General features: G+C 44.0%; 1 protein-coding gene across 2 annotated transcripts in view; it reads right to left on the bottom strand.

The window, feature by feature from the left end:
• The window catches only part of UBE2J1 (ubiquitin conjugating enzyme E2 J1), a 33,845-nt gene extending 24,713 nt beyond the window's left edge, over nt 1-9,132 (bottom strand). Inside the window, exon 1 of one of the 2 annotated variants that reach the window (XM_075414375.1) lies at nt 8,930-9,132. In XM_075414375.1, coding sequence (XP_075270490.1) covers nt 8,930-8,960 — 31 coding nt within the window. In that variant the 5' untranslated portion in view covers nt 8,961-9,132. Of the gene's footprint in view, nt 1-8,439; nt 8,641-8,929 lie in introns of those variants that run through there. The other variant, XM_075414376.1, reaches the window with a different exon arrangement.
• Nucleotides 9,133-18,349: the final 9,217 nt, after the last annotated feature.

Genomic DNA, 18,349 nt, shown 5'->3' with positions numbered 1-18,349 from the left:
AACTGAAAGACAGTAGGTTTACACTAGATTTAAGGAAGAAATTCTTCACTCTGAGGGTGATGAGGCACCGGAACAGGTTGCCCAGAGAAGCTGTGGCTGCCCCCTCCCTGGCAGTGTTCCAGGCCAGGTTGGACGGGGCTGTGAGCAACCTGGTCTGGTGGAAGGTGTCCCTGCCCATGGCAGGGAGGTTGGACGAGATGATGTTTGAAGGTCCGTCCCAACCCAACCCATACTTTGCTTGTATTTCCACATTGCTGAAAAATGCCAACTGACAGGCTGCAAAGAACAGCCTGGACCAATAAAGGCTCATTCTGAGAATGTCTGATCCAGCAAAGAAAGTATTAAATTGTTTCTTCATTAAGCATAGATGCAGTACTCATGAACATAGTCACTCCTTTGGCTACTGAAAACCATAACGGAAGAAACAAGTATAATTCATACAGTCTGCCTTCAACAAGTACATGACATTCTTATCCAAACTTCATTAAAAAGAGTTTTAATGCAAAATATGGTATTTCAACCCACTTAAAATCACACTGAGTCATCTGAGGAAATGTCTGGCAATGGCAATTCTGAAAAATGAAAGTGGTTTGGGCCCACTCAAAATAAAGAATAGCAAACTGTCAATAAAGTCAAAAAGTATCAATAATTGAGAAAAAAAAAATCAAGACATTCAGTTTGTCAAAGACAGGTTTCAGAAACAAAATAATCAAGGTATTTTTTAATGTGGCATGACTGTCAGCATGAAAAATTACGATGCTCTCACAGGTACACTCAGCAACAGTTTATCATAATGTCCACTGCAACTACATACTGAGGAAATTAAGCTTCTGGGATAACTCTACAGAGCAAAGGAGAGCTCCCGCCCTGGCAGGAGGTGTGGGAGCTCTCCACTGCTCTGGGGAGGAATGGGAAGAGCAGGTGCCGTGGGCCAGAGGCTCCGCCTGACAATCTGCCTCTCGTATGACACCGAACTTACTGAATTTTTCTGAAAAGCAAAATGTGGATGTTAAAAACCTGAGAATCAAACTTCAACTCACCAGCTTGTTTTAGGATTGAGCAGCAATGGAATAACACAATTAATGAGCAAAATTTGTGTAATATATGCATGTATGATTTGTAGATATACTTCTGTCAAAAACTGTGTCCTGGTCAAATCCCACTTATTAACATCTACCTTAAACTATCCTGAAATTTCTGTTCAACGCAACTGCTTCTCTTGGATATATCTTGAAGTCACATTCAAGTACTCCTGCTATCACACCCAACTAGACTAGTCTGCACCTCGTGGCCCGGGAAACGCTTCTGCACCCAGAAAATGCAAGTGATCGGTCTGGATAAATGTCAATTTTACTGCTTAAAGAGACGACAGGATTTGAACATTGGTGGTGTTCTCTTGGTAAAATATTATGCCTTTTAAAAAAAAAAAATGTTCTTGTGAAAATAAAAAGTCTTAAAGCAGTTCTATTTAACCTTACAGGGCTTTCTTTTGTTAGTAGCCCTCTGCATTTAATAAAGAAGGATTTTAGCTGATTTTTACATTATCAGTGAACAGTATATGTGGCAATCAAATGAGCTGACCAAGGTTATATTAATGTAAATGTAACACACAATGTTGCAAAGGATTTATTCCAGCATAACAAAGTCGCATAACTTTTGCTCACTGGAAGTTCAGAAAATCTAATGCAAGTTCCAACTCCCTCCAACACTCAGAAACCCCGACACTGTCACAAGCTTCCTGAAGATCTGCCACAACTTGTCTAAAACAGGCAACAGTACTCAAGGTACAAAAGCTCAACAGGAGAAACAGGCCTGGGCGAGGGCAATGGCAGAGGTGAGGTGGGTGACACGGTAACCAAACCCAAGTTTGGAAGCACGGGGAGGGCGAGATCTCAGTTCAGTAAGGCTCAGCCCCTCGTACTTCACCTCACAAGCAGACAGCATTCTGTGCACACAAAGATGACTGCTGTATCATCAGTGAAACAAATTCATATTTAAGTGATATTGGTTGCCTGACAGTATCTTCCTCAAATGGATAGCCACCATTCCATTCTACCAATTTTCAGTTCTTCTGTTCGAAGAAGAAACAGAAAAACACATAACTAAAGGAACACAAAACAGCTGGCATAAAGCTAGAGATCTCCTAATCTTTCAAGTTGACTTACCTGATCTGGAAAAAAATGAATAAAACAACCTGACAGCTTTTACTGCTTCAAAAATGCTTTCGTGTTTTTTTTTTAATGGCTGGTATTATATTTTTTTTCCTTCACTGTAACTAAGATTTAGACATTTACCCAGGAGAACTACAGAAAAAACAGTGATTTTTTCCCATGGCTCTGCTGACCAAGACAGTATAAGTAAGGATGCAGCTTATGTTTCAAATCCAGATTTTCCAATGAATTAGTAAAACTTTTTTATTATATAAGTTTCTCTGGGATGAAGGGTTTTAAGCCCATTTAAGTTATTAGTAAAATACAAGTAATCTTTTGTACGTGTTTGTCTATTAATGATGCTATTATCTAAAATTAGGAAAAATACTAGAAAAAAAAAACACCTGAAACCTCACAACCAATCTGAGACAAGCATCAAGGCCCTTCAGTTAGATGATGTGTATGTCATGGATGACTTTTTGGAAGAGTCTTTTTAAATCCAGTTAGCTTTGGTTTTTCACCCTCCGCTCAATGCCCGACCACTGAGCCAAGAGTGCCTGACCCATGGCTGGTATAACCACCAAGTGACTTCAGAGCTCACAGTGTGACTTGCTGAACCACCACCACCGCCAGTCCTCGCAACAGCCCAAAGAACCTGGGAACCCATTCACTCAAACTGCTTGTATTTGCATTCAAAAGAAAATCTCATTTACTAAATGTAAGCTTAAATTTCATGTAAGGGGAAAAATAACAGTGAATCATAGTCCGTCAGTAGCTCAACTGCACAAAGACTGGATCATGCAATTAAAAAACAGTCAGAATTAAATTTACGTGGAAAGTACATACAATTTCTCGTAAGACGACAACACTTGATAAGCTTCGATGGTTTAAATCAAAAAAATCACTTTAAGTGATAGGGTGACTAAATCATGCAAGAAAATACATTTAAAGCAAAGATTCAGAGCAGACTGGAGAGTTACGAAATACTTTTACTACAGCTCTTTGATATGGAGAATGGTATTGTTTTAAGTAGTGTTGTACTCTCTAGAGAATGGTTTATTTAAACATACAGAGACTCTAACAGGTTCACTGCAACCCGCACAGTGTCACGAGGTAACACTGTGTCACCTGCTCCATTGTGGATGTGATTATCCTGGACAGCTTAGAATCTGTGAATGACATGTGATCATTACTGAATTAAAAACAATAAAAGGGGGAAAAAGGGGGCTGACAAAAGTATCCTGAAACATAAATTACAATCCTTTTTCAGAATAGTGTCAAATGGTATCTACTCTAGAAATAAACACGTTACCACACTTTCAAGCGATCTCCACATTATTAATGCTCTTCTCCTCTACCTCTGCATTCCTTGTGTTTATTCACTTTGTCCCCACCTTTCTTAACCCTTCCAACTTCACAACTGTCTTTAAATAGCTTTTTGAGCTCCTTTATATATTTTTGTATGTCATTTCACAAAAATGTGAGTATATTTTCATAAAAGTTTGCATAGCAGTTTATAGTCACTTAATTTTGAATCAAGACCACATTTAACGTTTCACTAAGAGCAGGATACCTGACCTTTCTTCATAAAAAACCACACATCCCACTCACACCCATCCAAAATAAAGTCCCTCGAAGACAGGTGAACCTTCCAGCTGGGCAAGTCCTTAAACCACTGATAAGGAGAACATACTCAATATTGTGTTTCTTTAAAGCTCTTTTCCAAAGCATTCCCTACTGCCTCTGTCTATGATGGGACACTGGACTACACAACCTCTGCTCTGACAACCCAGCAGCAGCAGTATGTAGAAACAGGCATACCTGCAACAGACCATGCAAAGATTTCCAGAGTTCTCAGTCTTCCAGAACTGGAACGCCAGCAGTGGAAGCAACCCCTAACGCTAATGATCCTTCCCATACCACCAGCGACCACCTTATCAAACCTACATCCTCCAGTGCTAGAGGAAGGGGCAAAATGAAGAGGAGTTAAAAACATCAGTCTCAGGTGAACAGCACCACCATTTTAAAGTCATCTCTACCGAAATCTATGAGAGTTTCAACATTATTGCAAATCTCCCGGTCTGCGAAACACTATTTCTCCATTCTAGAGAAATCACGCTTCTCTGTCTAAATAAAAGTAAATGGAGACAATTAATTCGCTCATCGTTCACTGCTTCTGTGATGTCCTCCACCACTGAAGTTCCCATTTCATGCTGATCTCATGTAACAAGACAAAACAACTGTCCTTACAAAACCAAAATGCATGATTGCAGAACCCTAACCGTTCTCTGGAACAGCCATGGGTTCTAAAATTGCTTTTATTTTAAAACTCAGTTCGGTGGTTGCTTTGACTTCTGCTACAATAACAAACGTAAATACAAGAAACTTCAGACTTTTAGTCCTGCTCGTTTCCCTCCCAGCAGCAGGAAGTACAGGATTCTGTCTATAGTTACAGTTCAAAACAAATGTTCAGTCAACACAAAGGGAGATAAAACTTACCAAATGCAAGATGCTTGTTGAACACACTAAGATCAAACAATGTCTTCAGCTTTAATCAATTTTTATCATCCATTCAACATCTTATTTTTAAAAAATTCTATCTTTATTTTATACACGGAAGGTACTAAGCAGTACCTACCGGCTATTCTCTATTAACTGTTTTTTATTAACAAAGAACCAATGCGTGATTGTTCACATGGAATACCTCTGACTTGTAAAATGTATGGACTGGAGAGAGAAGTATAGTTTGTAGGAAAAACTGCAGATGTACTGAAGATGACAGCTGAGGGGATCGCAATCTCGGCACGTCATGCTCCCTGGGCATCTAAGATGCAAAAACACCATCTCTGGGCAGCAAACGCAGGACAGGCACGTCATGCCTCCCTCCATGTGCTCTCCCCAGTCCTCCAAGTGCCCTCACCAGTCAAATTCTAGACAATGTGGTCTGCTGCAAACAAACAAACCCCACCCAGAACAAAATGCAAAGGCACTATGGTTTGTGGATTCTGAGTCACTGTAGGTAGTTGCTCATAATTCTTCAAGTGTGTCTGTGTGACTATCCGCTCAGAAGACCAGTAGCATCCTACACAAAAGAGGGAGACTGTCACTACAAAAACAGTGACTACAAGATTTGATGTCTGACCCTGCAGCAGGCTGACGGTCACAGCTCTTGGGGGAAAAAAAAAAAAAAAAAAAAAAAAAAGAGATTATTCCAAGTAGCTGTCTTCTAAATTTCAGAAAACAGGAATGTTCCTGAAGCATGAAGAGGATGAAGTCTATGCTTTAGTCAGCTGAGCTTTAATATTGATTGGAGAGGTTTATCAGCCATATGGTAGCAGGCTGATATACATTGACTAATCCATTTTGAAATCCTAAGACAGAAAATACCTTGCCCTTTTACAAGTGCCAAAAATAGTCATAAAAATACAAAGCAACAGCTTAAAAGGCTTTGCCTTATTGAGGCAATGCAAAGAAGCCTGAAGTGTGGAGTGCGAAATTTCTTCCCTTCCAAAATTAATAGTCTTTTGGGGAAGAAATACAAAACCCCACATTCATAGATGGCGTGAGGAGACAGCTTCAGGCGAATGCCCCCACACCTCCTTGCCCTTATAGGGGGTAACTGACAGGGGACAGCAGCAGCCTCACACATCACCCTCACCAAGCCCAGACCTGCGGCGGCCACAACATGTACTTGGGGCGGAGAGCTGCCAGGGCACCAGCTGCGCTGCCTCTCATCAACAGAGACACAGAGTGCAGGGGAACAATTTGTTTCATGTTGTGGAGAGTTACTGTCTTTTAGATACACTGGGATGAACTAACATTAGCCAGAGAAACCAGGATAAGGAAGAAGATGAACATACTGACTAGCAGGAATTCACAGCAGGACAACGCTGTGTAGCAATATTGCTCTTTATGTGGCCTATGTGAAAGCACACAAAAAACAAAGTTACTAGAGAGTCTAACTGATCTGCATTCATCAATCGGGTCTAGCACACCTACTCACAGAAGAGGGATCCATGTAGACATATACAGTCATAGAAGAACTACAGCTCCTGTCCTAGCTGTACAGCACAATTTGGCTTAAAAGAAACATCAGTACAATTACAGACTTCTTTTAACAAAATTTTCCTATTTCAAATGTGTTTTTCTCTATGATATTTCAGCTAAAGCCTACTATAATTAAAATAACTTTTACTAAAACTGTAAGTAGTATTTGCTCTCTCTAAAACTACCGAGCAGACAGATGTCACCATCTGCAACCAGAGTTTGCTCAAGTCCAAAAGCAGATTTCAACCAGAGATGCCTCTTGTGCGGGTACAAAACAATTATTTTCTTCACGTTGTCTCAAGATAGCACATTCCAGATCCCTAAAGCTGACCAGGACCTAAAGGTCAGCAGTTTGGTTCTTCCTCTGTTCAAGTCAGAACAACAGGCACAAGGACAGCTACTAGTTCTAAAGCCTTAGGGGCTCAGTTACCAAAATAATCCCTTCAGTCCTCACATAACATAACCATTCAAAACAGGAAACAAGGTGGATTTGTTTTTATGCATTTCAGTGCCCTTACATTAACTAAAACCACCTTAATGTTAGAACACTCTACATGTCTATCTTAAGCCTTCAGTTGAATGGCAAGTGTAAGATACCATCACTAAACTGCACATGTAACCATCAGAAAATAGCGATTTGTCAAACATACATAAAAATATTAAATAACTGCATATGCGTATCTACCTGGTTAGTAAGAAAAGTACAACACTAAATGCAATGGCTATACATAACTACAATCAACTTGTTTTAATGAACAACTGCTGAAGAAACAGTATTTGTTTTAAATCTTTTTTCTTATTTATCTAATACATTTTTGCCCATATTTTTAAAATAAAGATTTCACACACCTTAAGTGATTGCTGAAATGTCTGATTTAAATCATACTATAGTGATCTAAATAATTTGTAGACTTTTAGCATCCATATGGAAAGAAATAATATATTAATATGTTAGCGAGCTTGTTCAATTTCGGGAAGCAATACTGACCCACTGTATAAATCTTTGCCAAATAAGGTTTATTTGGCTATGGAACAGCACAGGTGCTGAAAACCAATTACAGCAGAGATAATTTTATCTTAAAAACAAGCGGGACTAGTAATAACAGAGGGGAAAAACATGTCTAAATTAAACCACAAGTATTTGTTCTTTCCACCCAGAACCCAGGAGCACATTATGCAGCACACCACCACTATTTCCAATGACGTGGCAAACCATAACTAGTGACCATGTTTGTGTGGCCTTGTAAGTTCACATATGCAACATATCCAGCATATGTTCTGCAAAAAAAAAAAAAAGCAGCCTACCTTCCAGATATTTTAAACTACAATGAGTTCATCATTTGCTTTGTGATCCTTCTTATCTTTTGTTTATGCAACTTGGGTGTGAGGGAAAGGGTCATAATTTAGCAGTAGATATATCATGCACAGGAGGCATGTTTTGTAAACAAGCCTGCCACTTACATTTGTAAGGTACAAGTCATCATCACGTTAAGTTTCTCCCCACCTCCCATGCTGGTAATAGGACAGTACGATTAAAGAATAAAGCCACTATTCATTGTAATAATATGAAGCTGATAATACCTACTTCTCAAAACCGGATGAGGGAAAAGCAGGGACAGGACAGCGATGGACACACAAACCCAACTGGCCCTTACAAGCTGTGGAAGAGGTTTGGCATCACAGAATCATTAAGGTTGGAAATGACCTCTAAGATCGTCAAGCCCAACCGTCAACCCAACACCACCATGCCCGCTAAACCACGTCCCAAAGTGCCACATCCACACGTTTTTTCAGCACTCCAGGGATGGTGACTCCACCACCTGCCTGGGCAGCCTGTGCCAATGCCTGACCACTCTTTCAGGAAAGAAGTTTTTCCTAATATCTAATCTAACCCTCCCCTGGCACAACTTGAGGCCCCTTCCTCTCGACCTGTCAGCGACAGGCCTCCGGCTGCGCCCGCAGCTCCCCGGAGGCTAAGCCCGGCACGGCCGGTGAGGGGCTGCTGCTCCAAAGCTGCCGTACGGGAGGGACCCAACCTGTCCTCAGTTTCCCTTCCTGGGAAACAGAGCCTTCCCTTCCAGTGCTGTTTCTCAGCTCCTGAGGCATCCCTCTCGCTCCGAGGATTCAGAAGAAAGTCTCGGAGCCACAAAGCACAAATTTTACCACGGAACCCCACGAACAGACACATACACATACGAGTAAATACAGCCTGTAGAGTGACACATCAGTAACACAAACTTACACCGCGTCAAGCTGGCGCCGGCAATCTGTCCCCTCACACACACCGGCTCGGCAGGGAGGCGATGCCCAGGGCACCAGGACGCAGCCACCAGACACGAAGCTCCGAGGCAGCGAAAAAGCGCGGGCGCGCCGAGGCACAGCAGACACCCTGGGTGCCTGGGGCCGACCCGCAGCTCGGAGGGAGCTTTCCCCGCACCGGGAAGCGGGAGCGGCCCAGCCGGCCTCCCCCCGCACGCCGCCAGCTCCCCGGGCACTGCCGCGGCCCGGAGCCGCCGTCCCTACTCCCCGCCCCGCCGCGCCCCGGGAGGCGACCGCCGGCCCTGCCACCGGCCCCCGAGCCCCCCGCGAACCGGCCTCCGGCGGGAGGCGGCGGCCTGGGCAGCCCGCAAGGAGCGGCCGCGCACCCTCCGCCCGGCCGCGGCTTGCAGGCGAGCCCGGCGGCCGCCTCCCTGCCGCCCCGCCGGGGCCTGCCCAGCCGCCCCGCCGCCTACCTGGGCTCTTGAGGTTGTAGCGGGCCTCCATGGCAGCCGGGCACTGCTCGCTCGCTCGCTCCGCAGCGTCTCCGGCAGCGGGGGGCGGAGGAAGAGGAGGAGGAGGAGGAGGAAGGCCGGGCCCAGCCCGCCTCGCCTCGGGAAACTCCCCTGACGTGGCAGCGGCCCCGCCGTGACCGCGGAGGGAGGCACCTGCCGCGCCGTCCCCGCCCCGCGGCCTGGCCCCGCCGGGCGGCCCTGGGCAGGCCGTGCCCGGAGGAGGCCGCGGCGGCCGGTGACTGTCCATTTGTTCGGCGCTGGCCGAATTGACGCTCACCGCTGCCCGCCGTCCCCGTCGCGGGGTGGCAGACGCAGGCCGTGTCCAGCCGCGGCGGCAGCACCCGGGCCCCAGGCGCAGCCCGCGCTGTCAGGCTCCCTGGGCCGCGGTTCTGCCGTGGCGGCTGCGGCGGTGAAAATGGCGCCCGCGCCCCCGTCCCGCCTCTGCCTCGAGCCGCAGCGTGAGGTGCCTCAAGACCTCCGAGCACGAGGAGATCGGTTTGGAAGCTGGGGGCTTGGAAAATCACGGAATCACACAAGGGTTTGGGTTGGGAGGGACCTTAAAGGCCATCTCGCTCCAGCCCCCCTGCCATGGGCAGGGACACCTTCCACCAGACCTGGTTGCTCACAGCCCCGTCCAACCTGGTTCTGAACACTGCCAGGGAGGGGTCAGCCACAGCTTCTCTGGGCAACCTGGGCCAGTGCCTCACCACCCTGACGGTGAAGAATTTCTTCCTTATATCCAGTCTAAACCTACTCTCTTTCAATTTAAAGCCATTACCCCTCACCCTATCAAAAGGAGTTTCTGGGACCCCACAGACCCCCCAACACCCCACCCAAGAGACGAATTGTTTGCATGCACAGCTTTGGTTTCTCTGCCACCTGGTTACAGCCACAGTACACCTGGGATAGCACCTTTAACAGTTTACAGCTATGGAAATACATAAAGCAGTCATATTCTCAGCAGTCTCCTTTTCCCTTCAATTCACTACAAGCTGTAGATAAGAAACATGCCTGAGCTTTTCTTGTTTCTAGCTCATGAATTGTCCTTAACTTCACCTACATTATTTTATATTCTTCCTAATCATCTTTATAAAAATTTTCTCGTGTTTTGATGTCTTGGTTCTCTTTTCCTCTTTCCTTCTTTGAACAGCAATGGAAAACAGTTGTCAACAAAAACAGTTGAGTAGGTATATTTTTTTCACCCACTCATGTTTTCAGAATTGCAAAACAAGGCGTTACTCTTCCCTTTCCTGTTCTGTTGCGTAGTGACATTTTGGTAACAGCAATAAATACATAAAGCAACTTTACTCCACCTTAGCAAGTAGCTGAATTTTTGAAAGGGCAAGGTGATCTTCCTTTGTACAGGACAAACCTCTACAAATAATGTATAGCGTGAATAACATTTATAGCACAAGGGAAGGGATGGTGCCAGACCTCTTACACCAAAAGTACCCCAGGGTGTATTTGATAGACAACAATTCTCGATCACATCTCAGCATTTCTGGTTAGTGTCAGCTGATCTGATTGCTCGAGATGGTGAACTGCAGGCATGGGGTGTCAGGTTTATGAACTATTTTGCTCATTCTTAGCAGGTGTGCCCCATCTTTCCTTGTTTGCCAGAGCTGTCTTGCTGTGCAGTGGGAGAAGGGCTCTGGGACCATCTGTGACTAAATCTTGCCCCTCCCCAAAGCAGGAAAGCAGTATTTTGGCTTCACAAATCTGGACTTACACGTTAAAAGTTCTTGGATCTACTTTGATAGAAGGTAATTTTAAAAAATGGAATTATAATGTGAATAATGTAATGAATCGAGAAATAGTAGTTACTGTGAACTAGTTAAGACTGATGTAGAGTTCAGCTTTCTTTTCTGGGCTCTGGCCTTTGACCCTGGCAGTGCTTACAATATCATTTTATATGGTTCAGGGAGGAAGCACCTGCAGTTAACATGAAACTCGGGGTTTTAGCTAAAAAAAGAAACACACAGTCACTGTAACTACATGACAGCTAAACACCATTGAAAATAAACTGAATAGACTTACATTTCAAGTAACAGAAATTCACTGACAGGAGGTGCACATTTTCCCTTTTTAACTGAGCTACATCGTGGCCTGGCTGGGTGCTGGCGTAACTGCCACGTGAAATTGTGCAGAGCCAGCAGTACAAGACCGCTTTCATCTTCAGCTGTATTATTAGTTACAGGTCAGAGCTGCAGGAGGTGAATGTTGCCAGGTGAAAACGCGGATGCCTGTGAGGTAGCCAGCGTAAAAGTAGAAATCTGGGGCTTAATTCCCAGCCCCACATGTCAGCAGCTGCTTGAGGCAGAGGAGGAGCAGGCACTGCAGAGCTCTTGCATAGTCAGTGTTGGCAGTCCGGAGCAGCAGCCTCCCTCCTCTTCCTGCCTCTGGTCAAAATGCCCTTTGGATTTGTGTTTTCATCTGCCTTTTGTTTAGACTTTTGCACGGAGAAGCCATTTTGTGCTAGAACTTGTGGGTTTTTAAACCGAAACACCAAATATAGTAGCAAAATTGCAGGCAAATCCCACACGCTGGCAGCACTTCATGTAGCTTGTGTATCCTGTCATATGATCTAACTCGGTGAAAAAATAAACACGGTCAGCTGAAGTGTACAGAAACTGAAAGTTGGCCTGAACACTGCTATCACAAAGATTTTGTTATTTAATACCAAACTGAATCCTTGCAAGATTTTGTACAACTTCACCAAACCGGTTGCAGGACAGCAAGAATCCTAAGTTTTGACACTTTGAAATACTAAAAATGGTGTGGCTTCAGTAAATGTATTACATTGAAATAAGGCTTCAGTTTGACAAAAAAAAAAATCACTAATAGTTTCTTTTTTGTTTTTTTTAAGTTTCTAATTTCTGAGAGGATGGTTTTGCTCATGTTTCTATGTACTTTTCTGCAGTTGTGATATACTGACTTTTTTTTCTTTTGGCTGAAAACAGAGACTCTGATAAAGCCGTCCAGCTTCAGAGCAAAGGAGCACATAGGCCTCTCTGTTACAAAAGAGTTTACAAAATCAATGATAATCATAAGGTTTGACAAAATGCATAAATCTTCAATTGCAGCCATTTCTGCTGTGAAAGAAAGGCCAAATCAGAGTAAACCTACAGGCAGAATCCCGCTGGACAATTGCAGACTATGGATGTACATTTCTGAGCTGATCACCAGAGGCTCACTTTATAGCTAATAGGGAGAACCAGGAGCTTCTACAGCAGAGTTCATCTTGCCTGGAATAGCTGCTAGCTGCAGATCCAACAAATCATGCTTTAAAAAAGTCCCTGGATTTCTCCATTAGCTGCAAAGGGGCATTAGGCTAAGTCACCTATGTTCTAGACCATACTAGTTAGGTATTTTCATATGCACGTATAGCTGCATCTGATGTATATAGCTCTCTGCATCTGATAGACATGTATCATGCATTTCCCCTCAGTTTAAAAGAATTACAAACATTTCAGTGGATAGAGCCTCTTATTTTTAACATTACAACTCTTGATGAACTGACTTTAAAGGTCCAAGATGGGAGCTCAGCAGGTAGGAATGGGAATCGCGGAGTTCAGCGTGTGGAGCTGGGGGGACTGACGCCAGGAAGCCTCCAGTGGGAGCTCCCAAAGAGGGAGTTACTCCCAAAACCTCCCCTTTCTCCTGCAGGCAGGACACCTGTGTGACACAGGGGTTCGGGTTTTGCCCTTGGGCCTGATGGATCAGTGTATGTTCTTGGAGATCTCGGGGATTTAAGCTAGGTAATGTGACATTGAACTGTTATTTATTTCTCTGTGCAGGTCACGTAATTGTGTGAGGTACAGCACATTTCAATGGCGTACGCTATACATGAAGCGATTACCGAAAGTCAGTTCAGAGTGGGGTTTGTGTGCTTTGCAGGCTGTCTCCCAAACTCAGCTACAAAGAATTTCTTCTAGAGAAGTTTTGTGATCACAAAACTTTATGAAAATACAATGGTTCTTTGTACAAAGCATTCACACCCTGCTTTCACCAATGCACAAAACACAGAGCAGTTTGCTTCATTTATAATGCTACCCTTTCAATACAGACAGTTGGCTGCAGAATTAAACTCTAATGGAATTAAAGAATCTAATATTAATATGCCTATATTATCAGTGGGAACAGATATGACTCACTTGGAAGAGAGATCATTATTGTGCTCATTGGTGACTAATACAGTCTCAGCTTTTAAAGTCCTTTTTGTGAATTCAGACCGGGTAAATCTGGATTCAACAAGTGCACCTCCTCCTCCTCACCGATAAAAACAAGCACGGCATTGTGTAACCGATGCCCTGTAGCAACTGCACAGATGCATGGTGCTTCTCAGGAAAGTGATTGATGTCTTTTCTTCAAGCTTAGTTCTAAAGCAACCGTCTCACAAAACAAGCGGCTTTGCCAGATTACTTTTAATTAGCTTTATTTCAGAAATAGAACAAAGAGAATGAGGGAAATAGGTACCAGATTGCTGTAACTGCCCAAGCAAGCGAGTGCCTGATCTGGACCATCAGTGCAGAGTTTGTGGAGCATCTTGCAGCAGTCCACACTATGTGAAGTCAAAACAAAGATACATATTTTTCACCTTTTTTTCTCCGTGAAGAATGGGAAGAGTCACGCTAGTCACTTGACTCACGGCCCTCTGGCATCATTGTTGTAATAGTTCAGACGGTTTCCTGATTCGGAAGAAACATGCAAAGGCACAAGTCAAGGCTGAAGCTGCTGTCCGAGTGACAGCTGTTCGTGACTCTGGACTTCCCCGATCTAGTTACTCTATCTTTAGCAACCACAGATAACGGCAGAAATTCTCTCTGGTGCATACTCTTCACCGTGCAAATTGAAGAGCGAGCTCCATGGTTGGAGAGTAGTTGTGAACTCTTGCGATTAAAAATTATTTTGCTCCTGTGCCACTATTTAGGGACAAAATGCCAGGAATAGCCTTTGCCTCATGCAGCCAGTTTTTCATGATCCTCCCTCTTCAGCTCTTCAGGCCCTAGAATTTCCTTTTGCCGCTTTTGCCTTATGTGACATGCTCCCCATGCCCCTTCAGTTTAATTTACTCCCATAAGCTTCCTTCTGGGAAGGGAGCATCTGTCTTCACAATTAAACGGCAGCCAGAGGGAAGGTTGTCAGGATTACGTCAGCTGGACTGCCATCAAGCAGTCTTTCCACCTCATCAATTCCAAAAATGTTACTCGCGTCACTCTTGTGAACGTCTTGTGTGTACCTGCTTGCAGACAGCTCCTACTGACTCAGCAATGGGAATAAAGGATTTATGAGCAAGCTCTTAATTTAAAGCTCCTCAAAAAGTGTTTTACAACCAGCGTAAGGATGATTAAAGCTCACTGTGTCATTAACCAAGATATATTGAGTTGTCAGTCATCTCCACCAGTCCCCTGTAGATATCTGGGACACCTGGGAAATCTAGGGCTTGATTCAACAGCACACACGTAAGTGCCTGATGCCATGTAAAGTATCCTAAGGCATGCCAGACATCCATATGGAGCAGAAAGGTATGATATGGGATACCGGTACTGTTCTGAACAAAGCAGTAGCTGAAGGCCAAGTGGAGTGCCTGGAGCAGCTTCAGTGACACAAGGGACCCATGCGGGCAAGTCAAGGGAGCGCAGAGAGTGGCTCTGCCGACCAAACACATCTACCCTCTGGCAAACTGCATTGCTGTCTGGGCCCCAGCCGACCATACTGACCCCATCTCCACTGCCTGCTAGCAAGCCACCTCCCTCTGCAGCTCCAGCTGCTTGGGCTCCACAGCCCAGCCCTGGCAGGACCCAGCCTTGGTTCAGCATGCTCGGCACGTTGCTGCACTGTGAGAGAGGGCTGCACGGCAGAGCCAGGCGAGATAAGGCAGAACCAGAGATGGAGACAGGGTTGTTGAGATGAGGTCCAGAAGAAAAACACTGATGTGAAAAGGTATAAAATGCTGGAAGGGAAAAGCAGAGAGTCGGAAAATGGCAGCTTGGTGACACTGGCCAGTGAAGACTCATCTGGTGTCTTGCAGGGGCAGGTGAGCCTGTTAATAGTCTAGTGGCTTGCTAGTCATAGGTACATGTATTAATCAACAAATTTTTACTTTACACTTTTAAATTGTGTGTATCTGCTTGCAGGGGTTTTTTGCAGATGGTGGAAGGTGTCTACCAAAGTGACTCACGAGGGGTGCAGACTGGCAGGGGATGCAGGCTGCAGAGGAATTTTGTTATTCTGAAAGAGGAATAAAAAAAGCTGAAAACAAGCGTGCAGTCTGGTGCTGTTGTAACTATTCAAATTAGAGATTTAGAACTTGGATTTTACGGGGACTATTCATTATAGCAATATAAAGAGGGGAGAAAAGAATGGAGAGAACCTCCCATCCTAAGAAACTTTTAAGGATGCACTCAGTTCACAGGAGCAGGAAGCTTTCATAGGAGACGGTACACTGAGAAAAGCAGGAAAGGGATTTATAATCTGTCAAGACAACACTAAATTTAAAGCCAATACTCTAGTTTCTGCATAATGGACTTTATGAAGAATTGCAGAACTTGGAATAATGACTGCTGCTTTATAGATAGAAAATGTGGTATTGAAATATGAAACAAAATTGCTGAAGGAACAGGACTGGCAACAGTGCTGAGCAAGGGGAACAGGACTGGAGGGAGTGAGCCGATTCACGTGCGCCTGCTGCAGAGCTTGCATTCAGCACTTGGGATGTGAGACCGGACAGCGTGATGAATGGCTGAATGGCATACTGGCAGTCAAAAGAAGTTTGAGCAGCTGTGGAGAACTGAAAGAGAAGCAATTTGTGGATCAGACCATTTGGCTTGCTAGAGAATGATTCAGTCTTTAAAAAGGGCACTGCAGAAAAGCAGAGTATGGTTCCACCTCTCAGTGCAGGGTTTAGAGACAAAGAAATTCGCCCCTGGGACCTTTTGATTTGGCTCTACTGGATTCCCCAGAAGGCACACCCCCCCCAGTTCTCTCTGTATACAGCTTTGCACAAGGAGCTGAAACAGATTACATTTCCCATGGCTCAAATGGCTCTGGTTGTTGTCAAATGTAGTCCCCAAAACTGATGTGGATATGCATGAACAACAGGGGATAACTCAATCAACAGTTGATGTAACCTCAGAGCAAGTAGGAATTGTATCACGTGTCAGGTCCCTCGAATGATACCACTGGAAAGTGAATGGTGAGGCTTCCAGAAACCCTAGGAATGCTGGTTAAAGATGTTAATTTTATTGCTAGGACATCCACCACTCCATCCGATCAGGCAGTTTCAGCAGCAGCAGCAGCAGAGGAACCCCAGCTGCAGAAGAGAACTCGCAGCATTGGATGTGAAGGACTCTAAAAGCATCACTGGCTCCCAGACTGTTGGATAGTTGTTTTATCCGGAATAACAGAAAGCTGAGGAAGGGTTAGAGCAATATTTATCAAGAAAGCACACACTTAGTACAAGACTTGGGTTTTGTGTGGAAAGGCACAAGGAGTTTGCCTCATTAGGAGGTCCAAGAACATAAGCTTGCCGGTGATGAATGGACTGGTACTGGCTGAGTGGATGCCTACCTGACGTACAAACACCTACGTGCAAACGTGAGTTCTTCTGGGTCAGAAACTTGCAGTGCTGGTGAGAAAGTGAGTTAGGGCTGTAGCACTCCCTGATGCTAGCAGTCGGGTAACCAGCATGCTCACCACAACTTCCACCCCTTTTCATTGCCAAGCTGAGGTTCCTCCTGAACATCACCAGGGTGTTTGCTCTCCCTGCGCCGAGCACAGGCTCCAGGACATCGCTGCTCTCTTGCTTTAGAAATCCATCTCCAATTTCCAGTGTGAATGGGTTCATGCTTGGTTTATACTTACATTTGTACCGGCACTACCCTTTAGTTCAGCAGAGTCCAGAACGGCTTTTAGTTTGCACTGAGCGGAGATTAAAATCTATATAAGGGGAAATCCTGCTATAATAAGCAAAGGCTGCTCTGACACTGTCCTGTAAGTCACTGCCAGGGCACTACTACGTGGGCCTTTGAGGACCATGTGGTGCAACCGAGCTCGCCCAGACCACCTCACCACAGCTCAACGTACATGCCTGCATCTTGTCGTGATAGCCCGTCATCTCTTCTTGGCCTGCATTTTGCGAAAGGAGGCAGCTTGGAATACATGACAAAACGTTCTGGCCCACACACTAGGCCCCTCTGTATTTTTTTGTCTCTCATGTTTGCGCTGATCTACGAGGTGTTTTTAATCTCAACCCTTCTCAATTTAGGCCGTGTTTAGTCATTGGTTTGTTGGTTCTGTTTTTTTTTTTTAAAAAGGACATCAGTGGTGTTTTCTCCACCTTCTGATACTCAGCGATTCTGAAATAAATAATCCTTCCTTCTCCCGGCAGCTCCTGGTATTATTAAGGAAAACAATCAGTGGAGTCTCTCCTCTGACTAGTCTCCTGAAAATCTTTTAACTTACCAAAAATATGTTCATTTAGTCCAAGAGACATTGTGACAGACTAATGCATTAGATATTTTTTTTTCCCTGGACATATTTATCTATATGAATTTTTTCTTTTACAGTATGTTCTGGAGATAATTGAGAAATGTTTTAAAATCTGACTGCCAGCATAAACTGTAAATTGATATCAACACATATTTTATGGTGTGTAGACATACCAAGATTACATGAATTGTATGTATTTTGTATGTGTTCTGTTGTATGTTTAAGGATGTTAGTAGCATGTAATGGATTTTATACAATTCAGGTATTTTTGTACTCAGTATTTTTTCAGTAGCTTTTTGCTCAAGACCTAGCCTGTAGCTCATAAGCCAAAGAGAACAGGCTGGCAGGAACCAAGGAGATGGGTATCTGACCTGTTTACAATAAATCATGTATATAGAGATAGCAAAATGAGAAAGAAAATGCAGAAGGTATCAGGGAGAAGACAAATGAAAAAAAACAGTCTGTTGAAGTCTTTTTTAAATGCATCCATTTGAAGATATATGGATGAGCTAATGTGCAAATATTAATACAGTGGGAAATCAAGTGGGATAACAATCGTATGTCACCGCATCAGAGAAGCCCAAAAAAATTTCCCAAGCAAGCCTATTTCTCATTTTCCACACAGTGGAATGGGTGAAGCTGATGTGTTTGTAATTGAGTATATTTACATGTGGCTATCAATAAATATTTAGAATCTGAAGAAGAAATTTTTGTGTTTATGATCTGATTTCCCCATCAAACAGGACAGAGATAAACCTGCAGCAATAAAAATCACTATGTAATGATGTCATGCACATCATTCCATACAAAAATGGAAAAGCCTCAATGTTCAATTTAAGAAAAAAATCTGCAATGACTATTGCAAATGACAGAGACAATAAATATGTCATT

The sequence above is a fragment of the Opisthocomus hoazin genome, chromosome 2 (assembly GCF_030867145.1).
Source record: "Opisthocomus hoazin isolate bOpiHoa1 chromosome 2, bOpiHoa1.hap1, whole genome shotgun sequence".
NCBI lineage: Eukaryota > Metazoa > Chordata > Aves > Opisthocomiformes > Opisthocomidae > Opisthocomus > Opisthocomus hoazin.
This window is presented reverse-complemented; position numbering and strand designations above follow the sequence as displayed.